Source organism: Eubalaena glacialis, chromosome 4 (genome assembly GCF_028564815.1).
Source record: "Eubalaena glacialis isolate mEubGla1 chromosome 4, mEubGla1.1.hap2.+ XY, whole genome shotgun sequence".
Taxonomy (NCBI): Eukaryota; Metazoa; Chordata; class Mammalia; order Artiodactyla; family Balaenidae; genus Eubalaena; species Eubalaena glacialis.
In genome coordinates this window covers 149,588,093-149,601,506 of record NC_083719.1, presented here as the reverse complement: position 1 = coordinate 149,601,506, position 13,414 = coordinate 149,588,093, and the positions used below count along the sequence as shown (strand labels likewise).

The 13,414-nt window shown below is 42.6% G+C and overlaps 1 protein-coding gene, 1 long non-coding RNA gene and 1 pseudogene across 6 annotated transcripts in view; 1 reads left to right on the top strand and 2 right to left on the bottom strand.

The window, feature by feature from the left end:
- The window catches only part of TENM2 (teneurin transmembrane protein 2), a 988,081-nt gene that overhangs the window by 20,967 nt on the left and 953,700 nt on the right, over nt 1-13,414 (bottom strand). For all 3 annotated transcript variants that reach the window (XM_061188437.1, XM_061188438.1, XM_061188439.1), the window contains one exon: nt 232-528. In XM_061188437.1, coding sequence (XP_061044420.1) covers nt 232-528 — 297 coding nt within the window. The remainder of the gene's footprint in view (nt 1-231; nt 529-13,414) is intronic.
- Nucleotides 1-13,414, top strand: part of LOC133091069 (uncharacterized) — a 65,165-nt gene that overhangs the window by 35,311 nt on the left and 16,440 nt on the right. The window lies entirely within an intron of this gene.
- On the bottom strand, nt 7,547-8,828 carry LOC133090139 (PC-esterase domain-containing protein 1B-like; annotated as a pseudogene).

The following is a 13,414-nucleotide window of genomic DNA, read 5'->3' as shown; positions in this document are numbered from 1 at the left end:
AGAACTTTTTTTTTTTTGCTTTTAATGGTAATAGTGCTGGGCTATGAATAACATTTTCCTTCAGATTTCCTCCCTCCCAGAGGGTGAGAGTGCGTGGGGAGCCCTGGTAGAGTCAAAGTAAAGATGTTACAATGTCTTATGGCAAAGTCTATCAGGTCAGCTTAAACAGAGAAGCATGAATGAGAGAGAGAGAGCTAGCCCCAGATGAGCGAGGGCAGCACATCCACCCACCTTGTCAAGGTAGGAATAGCTCCACACTTTCCCGTCGGCAAACATGCGGGACACGATCCGGCCTTGCTTGTCGATGTCTGTCCTCTCGCTCATGGCCCCACGCTGAAGGCCAGCCAAGCGCCCATTGAAGAAATAGGAGACGTTGACAGCCGCCAGCCCACTGCTGGGGAGCCAGAGGAAGGGACGGCCCACCTGGTCATAAATGATCCTCAGGGTGAACTTCCGGTGATCATCGTAGATCTTCTCTGTCCGAATATTCCGGTCATAGTCAATGGACAAGAGATTTCTTCCGTGGACCTAGGAAAACACAATGGGCCTGCTTTGAAAGACATCACCGGGGCATGTTAGCTCAGGCTTCTATGGAAGACACAGCTGGCGTGGCCAGGGCCTGTGTGTGCGCTGGAAGAAGAAATACCCTTGAAGTTATTTAGAGAAGTGCTTTCTAAACTCCTTCACGTCATAGTACACATAGAAAATGGTCATTTTTGTAGGGTGCACTAGAATATAGCAAGGCTGCTAATGGCCAGAGATGACTGATCTGGGCATGGCTGCCATGAGCAGTTAGGTAGGCTGGGCACTGCACAGTTACAGGGGTGCCATCGTGTTGTAGAGAGTGTGAACGGGAAAAACTGGGCAGTGCACAAATTACATAGCCGTACACAATAGCCCTGGACCCTGGGGTTCTAACTGTCCTGCCTGGCCACCCTGGGAAGCAAGAGGATTTGTATCTTTGCACACTTACAACCCTTTTGTGGCACATCATCAGCTAATGAAGAGCTAATGATCTTTAAGAACAGGTGCAAATATTTCTTCCGAAACCTTAAAAAAAAGGTACCTAGGAAGGTGAGGAGAAGGTCTCAGAAATACATATTTTACAAAGATCTGGGAATACGAAGCCTTATTCCTATGTGAACTCCTTTAATTCTCCCATCTAGAGAAAAATTTCGCCACTGTCAAGGATGCAAGACATCAGTGGGGTGATCGCAACAGGCCTGGGGAATTCCAACAAAGGGAGGAACTGATTTACTTAGATTTGAAAGGAATAATGGAACACATCCAGACATAATTTAATATTTATTTAGAAGTCGATCTGATCAGAGAAGAGAGCCAGTCTCAGAAGGCAGGGCTGAGAGACTAGACTCTGGGTAGGGGGAAAGGAGAGGGACTCTAGAGATGCAGCTAGCCCTGAGTGGATGGAAGGGAAGGAAATGAGGCCAACTCAGCCCAGGCTCTTTCAACGTAATTGACTGTAAATCCAGACATCCCTGGGGTGACTGCTGAAGGCAAGGGAAGGTATAAACATGCAGAAGGAGGGGATGTGAGACATGTCTGGTACCTGCTCACTTTACCCTAATACTTCAATAGCACTTAACGATAATATGATGATGGTGATGATGACGTTGGTGGTAATAGTAACTTTGACATGTGCTGAGGGCTACTCTATATAGGCATTGTGTTAGGCAGTTTGCATCCACTGTCTGAGTTGATGCTCACAAATGAGGAAACTGAGCCTCCAACAGAGGTTATATACTTGCTCAAGGTCACACAGCAATGAAGTAGTAGGTTGGTCTGGAACTTAGGTCTTCAGACTTTGACTAGTTAACGAACCAGCTTTACTGTTTTCTGCATTGTATATATCGTACATGCGTTGAGTGCCCTGAGATGTGTCAAATGATGAAGAGACTGTAAGGGACTCCACAGGGTTCCACCCTGCGGCTTTGGAGGAGACAAGGAATAATTCTAACATGACAGGCACCTGTTATATTGGGGAGCAGCATTGTACCCAGGTAAAGAACTACATTTCACAGCTTCCTTTGGAGACTGGGGTGGCTAAAGTGATTTAAGTAGTAGTTGTTGGCTGGGTCTTCTGGGAACCTTAAAGCAAGCAGACTTAGCTAAGAAGTAGGCACCCTTTTGTTCTTCCCACTTTCCTTCTCTTCTTAGGTGAAATGTGGATGTGACCACCGGCGCTCCAGTGTTCACTTTGTGAATATGGGGTGACTTTGAGGATGTTAAACCTCAAAGATAATGGTTCATCCAGAGAGAGAGTCTAGATCCCTGTCAACCTAGGTGTCTTCAAGATGACCTAGGTCATCTGTACCAGCCATGAATTGCTTCCCGCTAGACTCCTTTTAGGTCATAAAAAATAATAAGCCTGTATCTTGTATAAGATCCTGTTATTTCTCATTTCTGTTACCAGCAGTTGAAACTAATCTAAACTGATAAACCCTTGACGCTTTGACAGGTACTGTGCTAGGTACTTTACATATCTGATCCCAGTTTAATTCTCACAACCTAGGTAGAAATTATTTTATATATGGGCAATTACCCTCAGAGGCAGAGGCAGGATTTGAACCCAGGACCACCTGATTCCCCAAACCATTGCTGTTTTCATGGAGTCATCCCAGAGAAAAGGGGACAGAACATGTGAGATAAACGTTTAGAAAAAAAAAAGAAAGCTAAGGCATGGAAAGAGAATAAAGGTGGTGAGTTCTTGGGATTATAACGAAATCCAGCTTCAAGTGGAAGAGTCATATCGTCAAACCTGCGGTAATTGGGAAGAATCGTCAAGAAAGCAAAGAGTTGAGTGTGGTAGGATATTTTCAACAGGCCCAAAAGTTAATGCTGTCAGAATCACTGAAGATGTTGAAGATATGGTCTAGAGTTCCAGAGCAGACCACAAGCTGGCGTCAGAAAGATCACTTCCTCTGGAAACACAAGTTTGGACATACTGCGTTGCTTCATTTGGGACAACAGCAGAAGGCCACCAAGATTCTTAATCCTGTGTGTTTAAGAGTTTCAGTTCAAGACCTCGTTAACATTTTATTAGGCAGAATGAATACTGTGGCAACAATGAGGAAGGATTTTCAGGATTTCCCCCACCATGCCTATGCATGTCCCACCTCCTTGGCCATCCTTCTATTCTTCTATCCCTTTGCTTATTCTTTTCCCTTTTGCTTCTCTTTGCGGATAGCATACATCCCCCAGTGCATTTATTATTTATTGAACGTTAAATCTCTGCTCCTGTCAGGCATGGTGCCTGCTCTGGAATGCAAGGATGAACAACACTAACAAAGCAACACGTCCCAAGAACTTACGATGGGCTTAGTGTGTTCTCAGCACTGCCCATGTTTTATCTTGTTTAATCCTCACAACACTCCCAGGCAAGCACTATTATCCCCATTTTACATGCAAGGCATAGACAGGTTTAAGTGCCCTGCTCAAGCTTACACAAATAGTAAGTGGTGGATCCAGGGTCCCAATCCTGAGCTCACTGTCTTCACCCCTAGGCTGTACCACCCCCTCTGACAAGTGGCTGTCCATCAGACATGCAATTCTAAACTACCCGGGATGCTCTCTAAAGCATGGCTGCAGGGCTGACTCCACAGCTGCTGAATCAGCCCCCCGGGGAATAGGAGCTGGGTGATTCCGAAGCATACTATTGGTTAAAATACACTTAGTGTGATATAAGGCCCTATCTTCAGTTACCTGGGGGAGACCAACAGACAAATCATATATCCATAATATAATCGTGTGTGTATGTACGTATGTGTATGTTTGTATGTATTTATACCGCTATAACGTGTATTCATCGGAGATGCTAACAGGTAAATCAAATATACAAGCATGATTATCATTATAACAACTATATTAGTATATGAAGGTGCTAAGAATGCAGAAAGAACAGCATAGTGGGCAAGCACAGAAGATGGGTCCCCAACCTCAGATTGCTACCATTTAGGTCTGTCACTATTACTTAAAGCTATCGAGGCCTTTTGTCTCTTGGCCCAGGTGTACCAACCATAAAAAAGGAATAGGTGCTAATCATTAGCCATTGATAATTTAGGGTGGGATTTTATTTCCAAATTCATCATGTCCCTGGGCATGGGATTTTGTTATAGTGCTGATTTGAGCTAACTTCCCCCCACCCCCCGATTTTAATGAAATAATTGACATACATCATTGCATAAGTTTAAGGTGTACAGCATAATAATCTGACTTACATATATGGTGAAATGATCACCACATTAAGTTTGGTTAACATTCATCCTCTCATATAGATATGAAAGAAAAAAGAAAAAGGAAAAAACACAAGATTTACTGTCTTCACAACTTTTTTAATCAATGATTTTTATGTTTATTTTGAAAGTTAAGATAAAATTGACATGCAATATTATATTAGTTTCAGGTGTGCAACATAGTGATTCAATATTGTATCTATTGTGAAATGATCACCGTAATAAGACTAGTTAACATTAGTCACTGTACGTAGCTGTGAAATTTTTTTTCTTGTGAGAACTTTTAAGATCTACTCTCTTAGCAACTTTCAGATACACAATACAGTATTAACTATAAGGGCCATGCTGTACATTACAACCCCATTACTCATTTATTTTGTAACTGGAAGCTTGTGCCTTTTGACTCTCTTTTTCCATTGTGCCCACCCCCACTCCTCACCTCTGTCAACCACCAATCTGTTCTCAGTACCTATGATCTTGTTTTTTTTTTCTTCTTTTTAAAGATTCCACATGTAAGTGAGATCATATGGCATTTGTCTTTCTCTGTCCAACTTATTTCACTTAGTATAATGCCCTCAAGGTTCATCCATATCACAAATGGCAATATTTCATTTTTTTTTTTGGCAGAATAATATTCTGTTTGTGTGTGTGTATGTATATTACATATATATATCACATCTTCTTTACCCATTTTGTCCATTGATGGACACTTACATTGCTTTCATGTCTTGGCTATTGTAAATAATGCTGCAGTGAACACTGGGGTTCATATCTTTTTGAGTTAGTGTTTTCATTTTCTTCATATATACGTCCAGAAATGGAATTGCTGGCTCATATGGTAGTTCTATTTTTTAATTTTTTGAGGATACCCCATACTGTTTTCCATAGTGGCTGCACCAATGGTGCACATGGATTCCCTTTTCTCTACATCCTTGTCAACACTTGTTATTTGTCTTTTTGATAATAGCCATTCTAACAGGTGTGAGGTAATATATCATTATGGTTTGATTTGCACATCCCTAGGGATCAGTAATGTTGAGCACATTTTCATGGATCTGTTGGCTATCTGTATGTCTTCTTTGGAAAAATGTCTATACAGATCTTATTTTTTAGTTGAATTGGTTTTTTTTGTTTTTAGTATATCTATTTTTATTTTTTATTTATTTATTTTTGGCTGCGTTGGGTCTTAGTTGGGCATGTGGGATCTTTCATTGCATCGCATGAGCTCTTCATTGTGTCGTGTGGGCTTCTCTCTAGCTGTGGCGTGCGGGTTTTCTCTCTCTAGTTGTGGCGTGCGGACTCCAGAGCATGTGGGCTCTGTAGTTGTGGTGTGCAGGCTCCAGAGGGTGTGGGCTCTGTAGTTTGTGGCACGCGGGCTCACTAGTCGAGGCGCGTGCGCTTAGTTGCCCCGCGGCATGTGGGATCTTAGTTCCCCGACCAGGGATCGAACCCACATCCTCTGCATTGGAAGGTGGATTCTTTACCATTGTACCACCAGGGAAGTCCCTTAGTTGAATTGGGTTTTTTCTTTTCTTTTTTCTTTCTTTCTTTTTTTTTTTGCCTGTGTCGGGTCTTTGCTGCTGCGTGCAGGCTTTCTCTAGTTGTGGCGAGCAGGGGTACTCTTCGTTGCGGTGTGTGAGCTTCTCATTGCAGTGGCTTCTCTTGTTGCGGAGCATGGGCTCTAGGCGCACGGGCTTCAGTAGTTGCAGCACGCAGGCTCAGTAGTTGCGGCACATGGGCCCCAGAGCGCATGGGCTTCAGTAGTTGCGATGCATGGGCTCAGTAGTTGCAGTGCATGGGCTTTAGGGTGCACGGGCTTCAGTAGTTGTGGCGCACGGGTTCTAGAGCACAGGCTCAGTAGTTGTGCCGCATGGGCTTAGTTGCTCCACGGCATGTGGGATCTTACCGGACCAGGGATCGAACCCGTGTCCCCTGCATTGGCAGGCAGATTCTTAACCACTGCACCACCAGGGAAGTCCCTTAGTTGAATTGGTTTAAAAAACTTTTTTTTGCTATTGAGTTGTACGAGTTCTTTTTATGTTTTAGACATTAACCCCTTATCAGATATATGATTTGTAAATATTAAAAAACATTATAATGAAAAGGCTGCCTTTTCATTTTGTGGATGGTTTCCTTTGCTTGTGTAAGCTTTTTAATAGTCCCACTTATTGGTTTTCGCTTTTATTGCCTTTGCTTTTATGTCAAATCCAAAAAATCATCGTCGAGACTAATGTCAAGGAACCTATGCTTTTTCTTGGAGTTTTATGGTTCCAGGTCTTATGTTCAAGTTTTTAATCCATTTGAGTTACTTTTTGTGCATGGTATAAGATAGTGGTACAGTTCCATTCTTTTGTATGGGGCTGTCAAGTTTTCCCAGCACCACTTGTTGAAGAGAGTGTCCTTTCTCCATTTTATATTCTTGGCTGCTGTGCTGTAAATTAATTGACCATACATGTGTGGGTTTATTTCTGGGCTCTCAATTCTGTTCCACTGGTCTTTTGTTTTTTCTTTTTTTTCTTTTTCATTAGTCTTTGTGTCTATTTTAATTCCAGTACCATATTGTTTTGATTACTATAGCTTTGCAATAGAGTTTGAAATCAGGGATCATGATGCCTTCAGCTTTTTTCTTCTTCTTCTTTTTTTTTTTAATGAAACAAAATTTTTTTTTTATAAATTTTTTATTTTTGGCTGTGTTGGGTCTTTGTTGCTGCTTGCGGGCTTTCTCTAGTTGCGGTGAGCGGGGGCTACTCTTCGTTGTGGTGTGCGGGCTTCTCATTGCAGTGGCTTCTCTTGTTGCAGAGCACAAGCTCTAGGCATGCGGGCTTCAGTAGTTGTGGCACATGGGCTCAGTAGTTGTGGCACATGGGCTCAGTAGTTGTGGCTCACGAGCTCTAGAGTGTAGGCTCAGTAGTTGTGGCACACGGGCTTAGTTGCTCCGTGGCATGTGGGATCTTCCCAGACCAGGGCTCGAACCCGTGTCCCCTGCATTGGCAGGCGGATTCTTAACCACCACGCCACCAGGGAAGCCCCAAAGAAACACATTTTTAATTTCAATTTTATATTTACAAAAAGACAAAGAGAATAGGGAGTGGGGAGGCAGGAATGTTGCTGGTCACCCCCCATCCCCCCAGAGTGCAGCGAGAGGCCACAGCCAACAGAATGGGTCAGACTGCTCTCCCCTGCTATTACTGACAACAGCAATGGACCAAAGGCTTCAGTTAACAAGGTCAGTCTGTTTGGGGAGAGTCAGACGATCTGTCCAGTCCATGTGCATGAGGAGGAAGTCCCAGGTCAGTCTATTGAGGCCTTGGCTCTCCATAGGCTGGGGCCCTTCTCTTGGAAGTTCTGGGCTGCCCTCTCCAGGGCACATAGGGGCCACAGGGACGATGCCAGGGAAAACCCCTATGGACCACAGGGGCCTGCTGCTGATAACAGGGTCGGGGGAAGGGAGGCCTAGGCGGCTGGGGGCTAAACATAAAGTCAACTTTGAAGGCAAATTCTGTCTGGGTAGTTGGGGGAATATCTGAATGGAAATGGTTTAAGGAGAATTGATTTGATTGGAAAGGATGGTCTGAAGAAAAATGGGCATCTTGGGGACAGACTAGGAACGGGGGTGTCACCTGGTGAAAGGGGATGGGACGGGGTTGTGGGGGCAGGAGTGGGAACTGGGGTGGGCGGGGAGATGGCATCGGGGGCAGGGGGCAGCACCCAGGCGGAGGCAGGGGTCAGGGTGGAGGAGGGAAGGCTGGTTGATCTCTGCAGCCCCCCCTTGAGAGGGGGCTGCCTCTCAAGTCTCCTGCCAGGTCCTCCCCTGGCAGGGCCATCCTTGATGCACTTGCCCACTGGGTCGCGCTGGGGCAGCTCCATCCCCCCAGGCGTCGGCCACGTGGGCCAGCAGAAGCTGGGAGAGTTGCTGGTGCATGCGCTTGTTCCAGTGCCCTCCGTCGGAGCCGTGCTTTTGGGCCTCGTCAGAGCTGTAGAAGTTGGCTTCAATCACGTTGGTTTTCAGGGTGGAGGCTCCGGGTTGGAGCTCCGGCAGGAGGAAGCCACTGGTGATGTTGTCGCCCACGGGCATGGCCGTGTTCCAAACCAGGAGTCACGACTAGGGCAGCACCTGGCGCAGGCGCCCAAATAGGCTCTCCAGGTTCTGCAGGTAGTTCGGCCAGGAGTCCTCCCCGTACCTGGTGAGGTCCCAGAGGCAGGAGCTCATGGTGACCAGGTTCGGGTCGTGCTCACCCGAATGCAGCTCCTCCAGGATGGCTTCGAGGTAGTCGCGCGTCAGGAGTCCGCGCGCGTCAGGAAGTAGAAGCACACCAGGTGCTGGCCGGAGCCGAACTGGCGCACCTCGCGGTGGTGGGTGCCGTTACGCATGCGGCCCTGCTTGCCCCCGTGCACCAGCTCGTCCTGTTCGAAGCCGTACTCTCCTTTGGCCTTGAGCTGGCTGAGAGTGAGCAGGCAGTCCTTCTGCAGCAGGAGCACCAGGTCCTTGTGCGTGGCCCTCTGGACCGAGTCTGCCAGGATGACCACGAACTTGTTGTGGAGCAGCTGCTGCACTTCGGAGGCGAGCCCGTGGCCCATGACGCTCGGGACGCGCCGCCTAGCTCCTTCCTTTCACTCGGTGGGTCTGCGGATGGCTCCTCAGGTGTAAAGGTGATCCCTCAGCTCAGGTGGCTGGTCCTCCTACATCCTCAGGCACTTTGCTCCAGGACGTGCCCCGGAGAGGGGAGAATTAGGCATTCTATGTTTCCTTCAATCTCCTGGGGCTGGCTCCTTTCTTTAAACCTTAAACATATTCTAGTTTCTTGCTTTAAAAAGGAAAGGAACCATCTTTGACTCCACCTCCAGGACAGTCCTATCGTTTGCTTCCCCTTCAAGGCCACTTTTTGCAAAGTTGTTTGAACTGGCTGTGTCTGGGTCCTCACCTCCCACTCACTCCTCCTTTTACTTGATTTTGGCTTCCAACTCCACCAAAGCGAAGAAACGTTTGTCAGTAAATCCCCAGCGATTTCCTTGTTGCTCCTTTCAGTGACTACTTCTTGGTCGTTATCACATCTGTAGCATTCCTAGCTCCTTGGGGCTGGGGCACCGATGCTGATTCCCTTCCATGACTCTGCCGGAGAGTCTGACACCCTGGTCTCCTCTCTCACCTCCCCCGGTATCCTGTGTGAGTTTCTCTTTCTCTGGCCATCCCCAAACGTCAGTCTTTCTCAAGGCCCATTCATTGGCTCCTTCCTTCTTTTCTTCAACATTCTTTCCTTCGGTGAATCCATCCATGCTCTTGGTGTCCATACACTCCTATTTGCCCCAACTTTTCTGGTTTGTTCTTCTTTTTAAAGATTGCTTTTGCCATTTGGGTATCTGTGGTTCCATACAAATTTTAGGAATGTCTGCTCTATTTCTGTGAAAAACGCCATTGGAATTTTGTTAGGGATTGCATTGAATTTGTAAATTGCTTTCGGTAGTATGGGCATTTTATCAATATTAATTCTCCCACTTTATGAGCATGGAACACCTTTCCATTTATTTGTGTCACCTTCAGTTTCTTTCATCAATGTTTTACAGTTTTCAGTGTACAGGTGTTTCACCTCCTTGGCTAAATTTATTCCTAGGTATTTTGTTTGTTTTGATGCAATTGTAAATGTGATTGTGTTCTTAATTTCTCTTTCTGATAATTTGTTACTAGTGTATAGAAATGCAACAGATTGCTGTATATTAATTTTGTACCCTGCAACTTTACTGAATTCGTTTATTTTTTTGTTTTGTTTTGGTAAAGTCTTTATGGTGTTTTATATATAATTTCATGGCTTCTGCAAATAGTGACAGTTTTACTTCTTCCTTTCCCATTTGGATGCCTTTTACTTATTTTTCCTGCTTAACTGCTGTGGCTAGGACTTCCAATGTTGTGTTGAATAAAAGTGGCAAGAGTGGGTGTACTTGTCTTGTTCCTGATCTTAAAAGAAGAGTTTTCAGCCTTTCACCATTGAATATGATGTTAGGTATAAGCTTATTATATATGGCCTTTATTATGTTGAGGTACGCGTTCCCTCTACACTCACTTTGCTGAAGGTTTTTATCTAAATGGATGTTGAATTTTGACAAATGCTTTTCACATCTATTGAAATGGTCATATGATTTTTATCCTTTATCTTGTAAATGTGTATCACATTGATTTATTGATGTTGAACCATCCTTGCATCCTTGGAATAAATTTCACTTGATCATATGTATGATTCTTTTAATGTATTGTTGAATTCAGTTTGCTAACGTTATGTTGAGGATTTTTTCATCTATGTCCATCAGGGATATTGGCCTGTAATTATTTCTTGCAGTGTCCTTGTCTGGTTTTGGTTTCAGGATAATGCTGGCCTTGTTAAATGAGTTTGGAAGCATTCTTTTTAGAAGGACTGGTATGAATTCTTCTTTGAATGTTAAGTAGAATTCACAAGTGAAGCCATGTGATCCTGGACTTGTGTTTCGTGCGAGGTTTTTGACTACTGATTCAATCTCCTTACTAGTAATTGGTCTGTTCAGATGGTCTCTTTCTTCATGATTCAGTCTTTGTATGTTGTATGTTTCTAGAAATTTATCCAGTTCTTCACGTTGTCCATTTGTTGGTGTATAATTGTTCATAGTAATCTATTATGATCATTTTATTTCTGTGATATCGATTGTAATTTCTTCTCCTTCATTTCAGATTTTATTTATCTGAGTCCTCTCTTTTTTCTTAAGTCTAGCTAAAGGTTTGTCAGTTTTGTTTATTTTTTCAAAGAACTAGCTCTTGGTTTCATTGAATTTTTGCTATTGTTTAATCTCTATTTCATTCATTTTTTTGCTCTGATCTGTATTATTCCTTCCTGCTACTAACTTTGGGCTTCATTTGAGGTATAAAGTTAGATTGTGTATTTACGATTTTTCTTGTTTCTTCAGGTAGACATTTATCGCTATGAACTTCCCTCTCAGAACTGCTTTTTCTGCATCCCTTAAGTGTTAGTATGTTGTATTTCCGTTTTCATTTGTCTCAAGGTATTTTTTTAGCTCTCTTTTGATTTGTTTCACTCATTGATCTATATAGCATGTTGTTTAATCTCCATATACTTGTGAATTTTCTAGTTTTCTTCTTCTAATTGAGTTCTATTTCTAGTTTCATACCATTGTGGTCAGAAAAGATGCTTGATATGATTTCAACCTTGTAAATTTTTTAAGAATTGTATTGTGGCCTCATATATGATCTATCCTGGGGAAAGTTCCAAGTGCACTTGAGGAGATGTGTATTCTGTTGTTTTTGGATGGAACATTCTACTTATAGCTGTTAAATTTATCTGGTCTTATATGTCATTTAAGGCCAATGTTTCCTTATTGATTTTCTGTCTGGATAATCTATCCGTTGATGTAAGTGGGGTATTAAGTCTCCTACTATTGTTGTATTCCTGTCTATTTCTCCCTTGAGATCTGTTAATATTTGCTTTATATATTTAGGTGCTCCTATGTTGGGTGCATAAATACTTACATAAATACTTACAAATATTATATTCTCTTGTTGGATTTACCCCTTTGTCATTATGTAATACTTTTCTTTAACAACTTTCACACATATCATACGGCAGGGTTAACCATGGTCATCATGTTGTACATTACATACCTAGCACTTATTTATCTTATAACTGGAAGTTTGTGCATTTTGATCACCTTCCTCCAGTTCTACCTCCCCCACCTCTGCCTCTGGTAACCACAAATCTGATCTCGTTTACTATAAGTTTTGGGAGTTTTGTTTGTTTGTTTTATAGATTACACCTGTAAGTGAGATCGTACAGTGTTGGTCTCTGACTTATTTCACTTAGCACAATGCCCTCAAGGTTCATCCATGTTGTTGCATATGGCAGAATTTCCTCATTTTTTTAATGACTGAGTAACATTCCATTGTATATATATACCACAACTTCTTTATCCATTCACTGTCAATGGACACTTAGGATATTTCCATATTTTAGCTATTATAAATAGCTGCTATGAACATGGGGAAACAGATATCCATTGTTTTTTTCCTTCAGACATATTCCCAAAAGTAGAATTGCTGGATCATATAGTAGTTCTATATTTTTAATTTTTTGAGGACCCTTCATACTGTTTTCCATAGTGGCTGCACCAATTTACAACCCCACGAATAGTGCACAAGAGTTCCCTTTTCTCCACATCCTCACCACATTTGTTAACTCTTGTCTTTTTAGAATGGTCATTCTAATGGGGGGTGGGGGTGGTGGTGAGGTGATATCTCATTGTGTTTTTGATTTGCATTTTCCTAGTGATTAGTGATGTTGAGCATCTTTTCATGTACCTGTTGGCCATCTGTATATCTTCTTTGGAAAAATTTCCATTCAGGTCCTTTGCCCAATCCAATTTTTAATTTTTTTTTTTTTTTTGCCATTGGATTGTATGAGGTTTTTAAAATAAATTTTAGATGTTAACCCTTTATCAGATATATGGTTCACAAATATTTTTTTCCCATTTTGTAATTGTCATTTCACTTTGTTGATTGTTTCTTTTGCTGTGCAGAGCTTTATAGTTGATGTATTCTCACTTGTTTATTTTTGATTTTGTTGATTGTGCTTTAGGTGTCATATCCAAAAGATCATTACCAAGACCCATATCAAGGAGCTTCTTCCTATTTTTTCCTCTAGGAGTTTGATCATTTCAAGTCTTACATTTTAAGTCTTTAATCAATTTCAAGTTAATATCTGTGAGAGGTCTAAGACAGGGGTCTAGGTTCATTATTTTACATGTGAATATCCAATTTTCACAGCACCATTCATTGAAGAGACTGTCTTTTCTCCATTGAGTATTCTTGGCTCCCTTGTCAAATACAGTTGACTGTACAAGCTTGAATTTATTTCTGGGCTCTCAGTTCTATTCCATTGGTCTATCTGTCTGTTTTTATGCCAGTACCATACTGTTTTGATGACTGTAGCTTAGCAGTTTAGCTTGAAACCAGGAAGTGTGATACCTTCTGCCTTGTTCTTCCTTCTTAGGATTTCTTTGGTCATCGGGGTCTGTTGTGGTTCCATATAAATTTTAGAATTTTTTTTCTACTTATGTAAAAATGCCATTGGAATCGTAATAGGGATTGCAGTGAATCTAGAGATGGCTTTTGGTAGTTTTGACATTTTAAC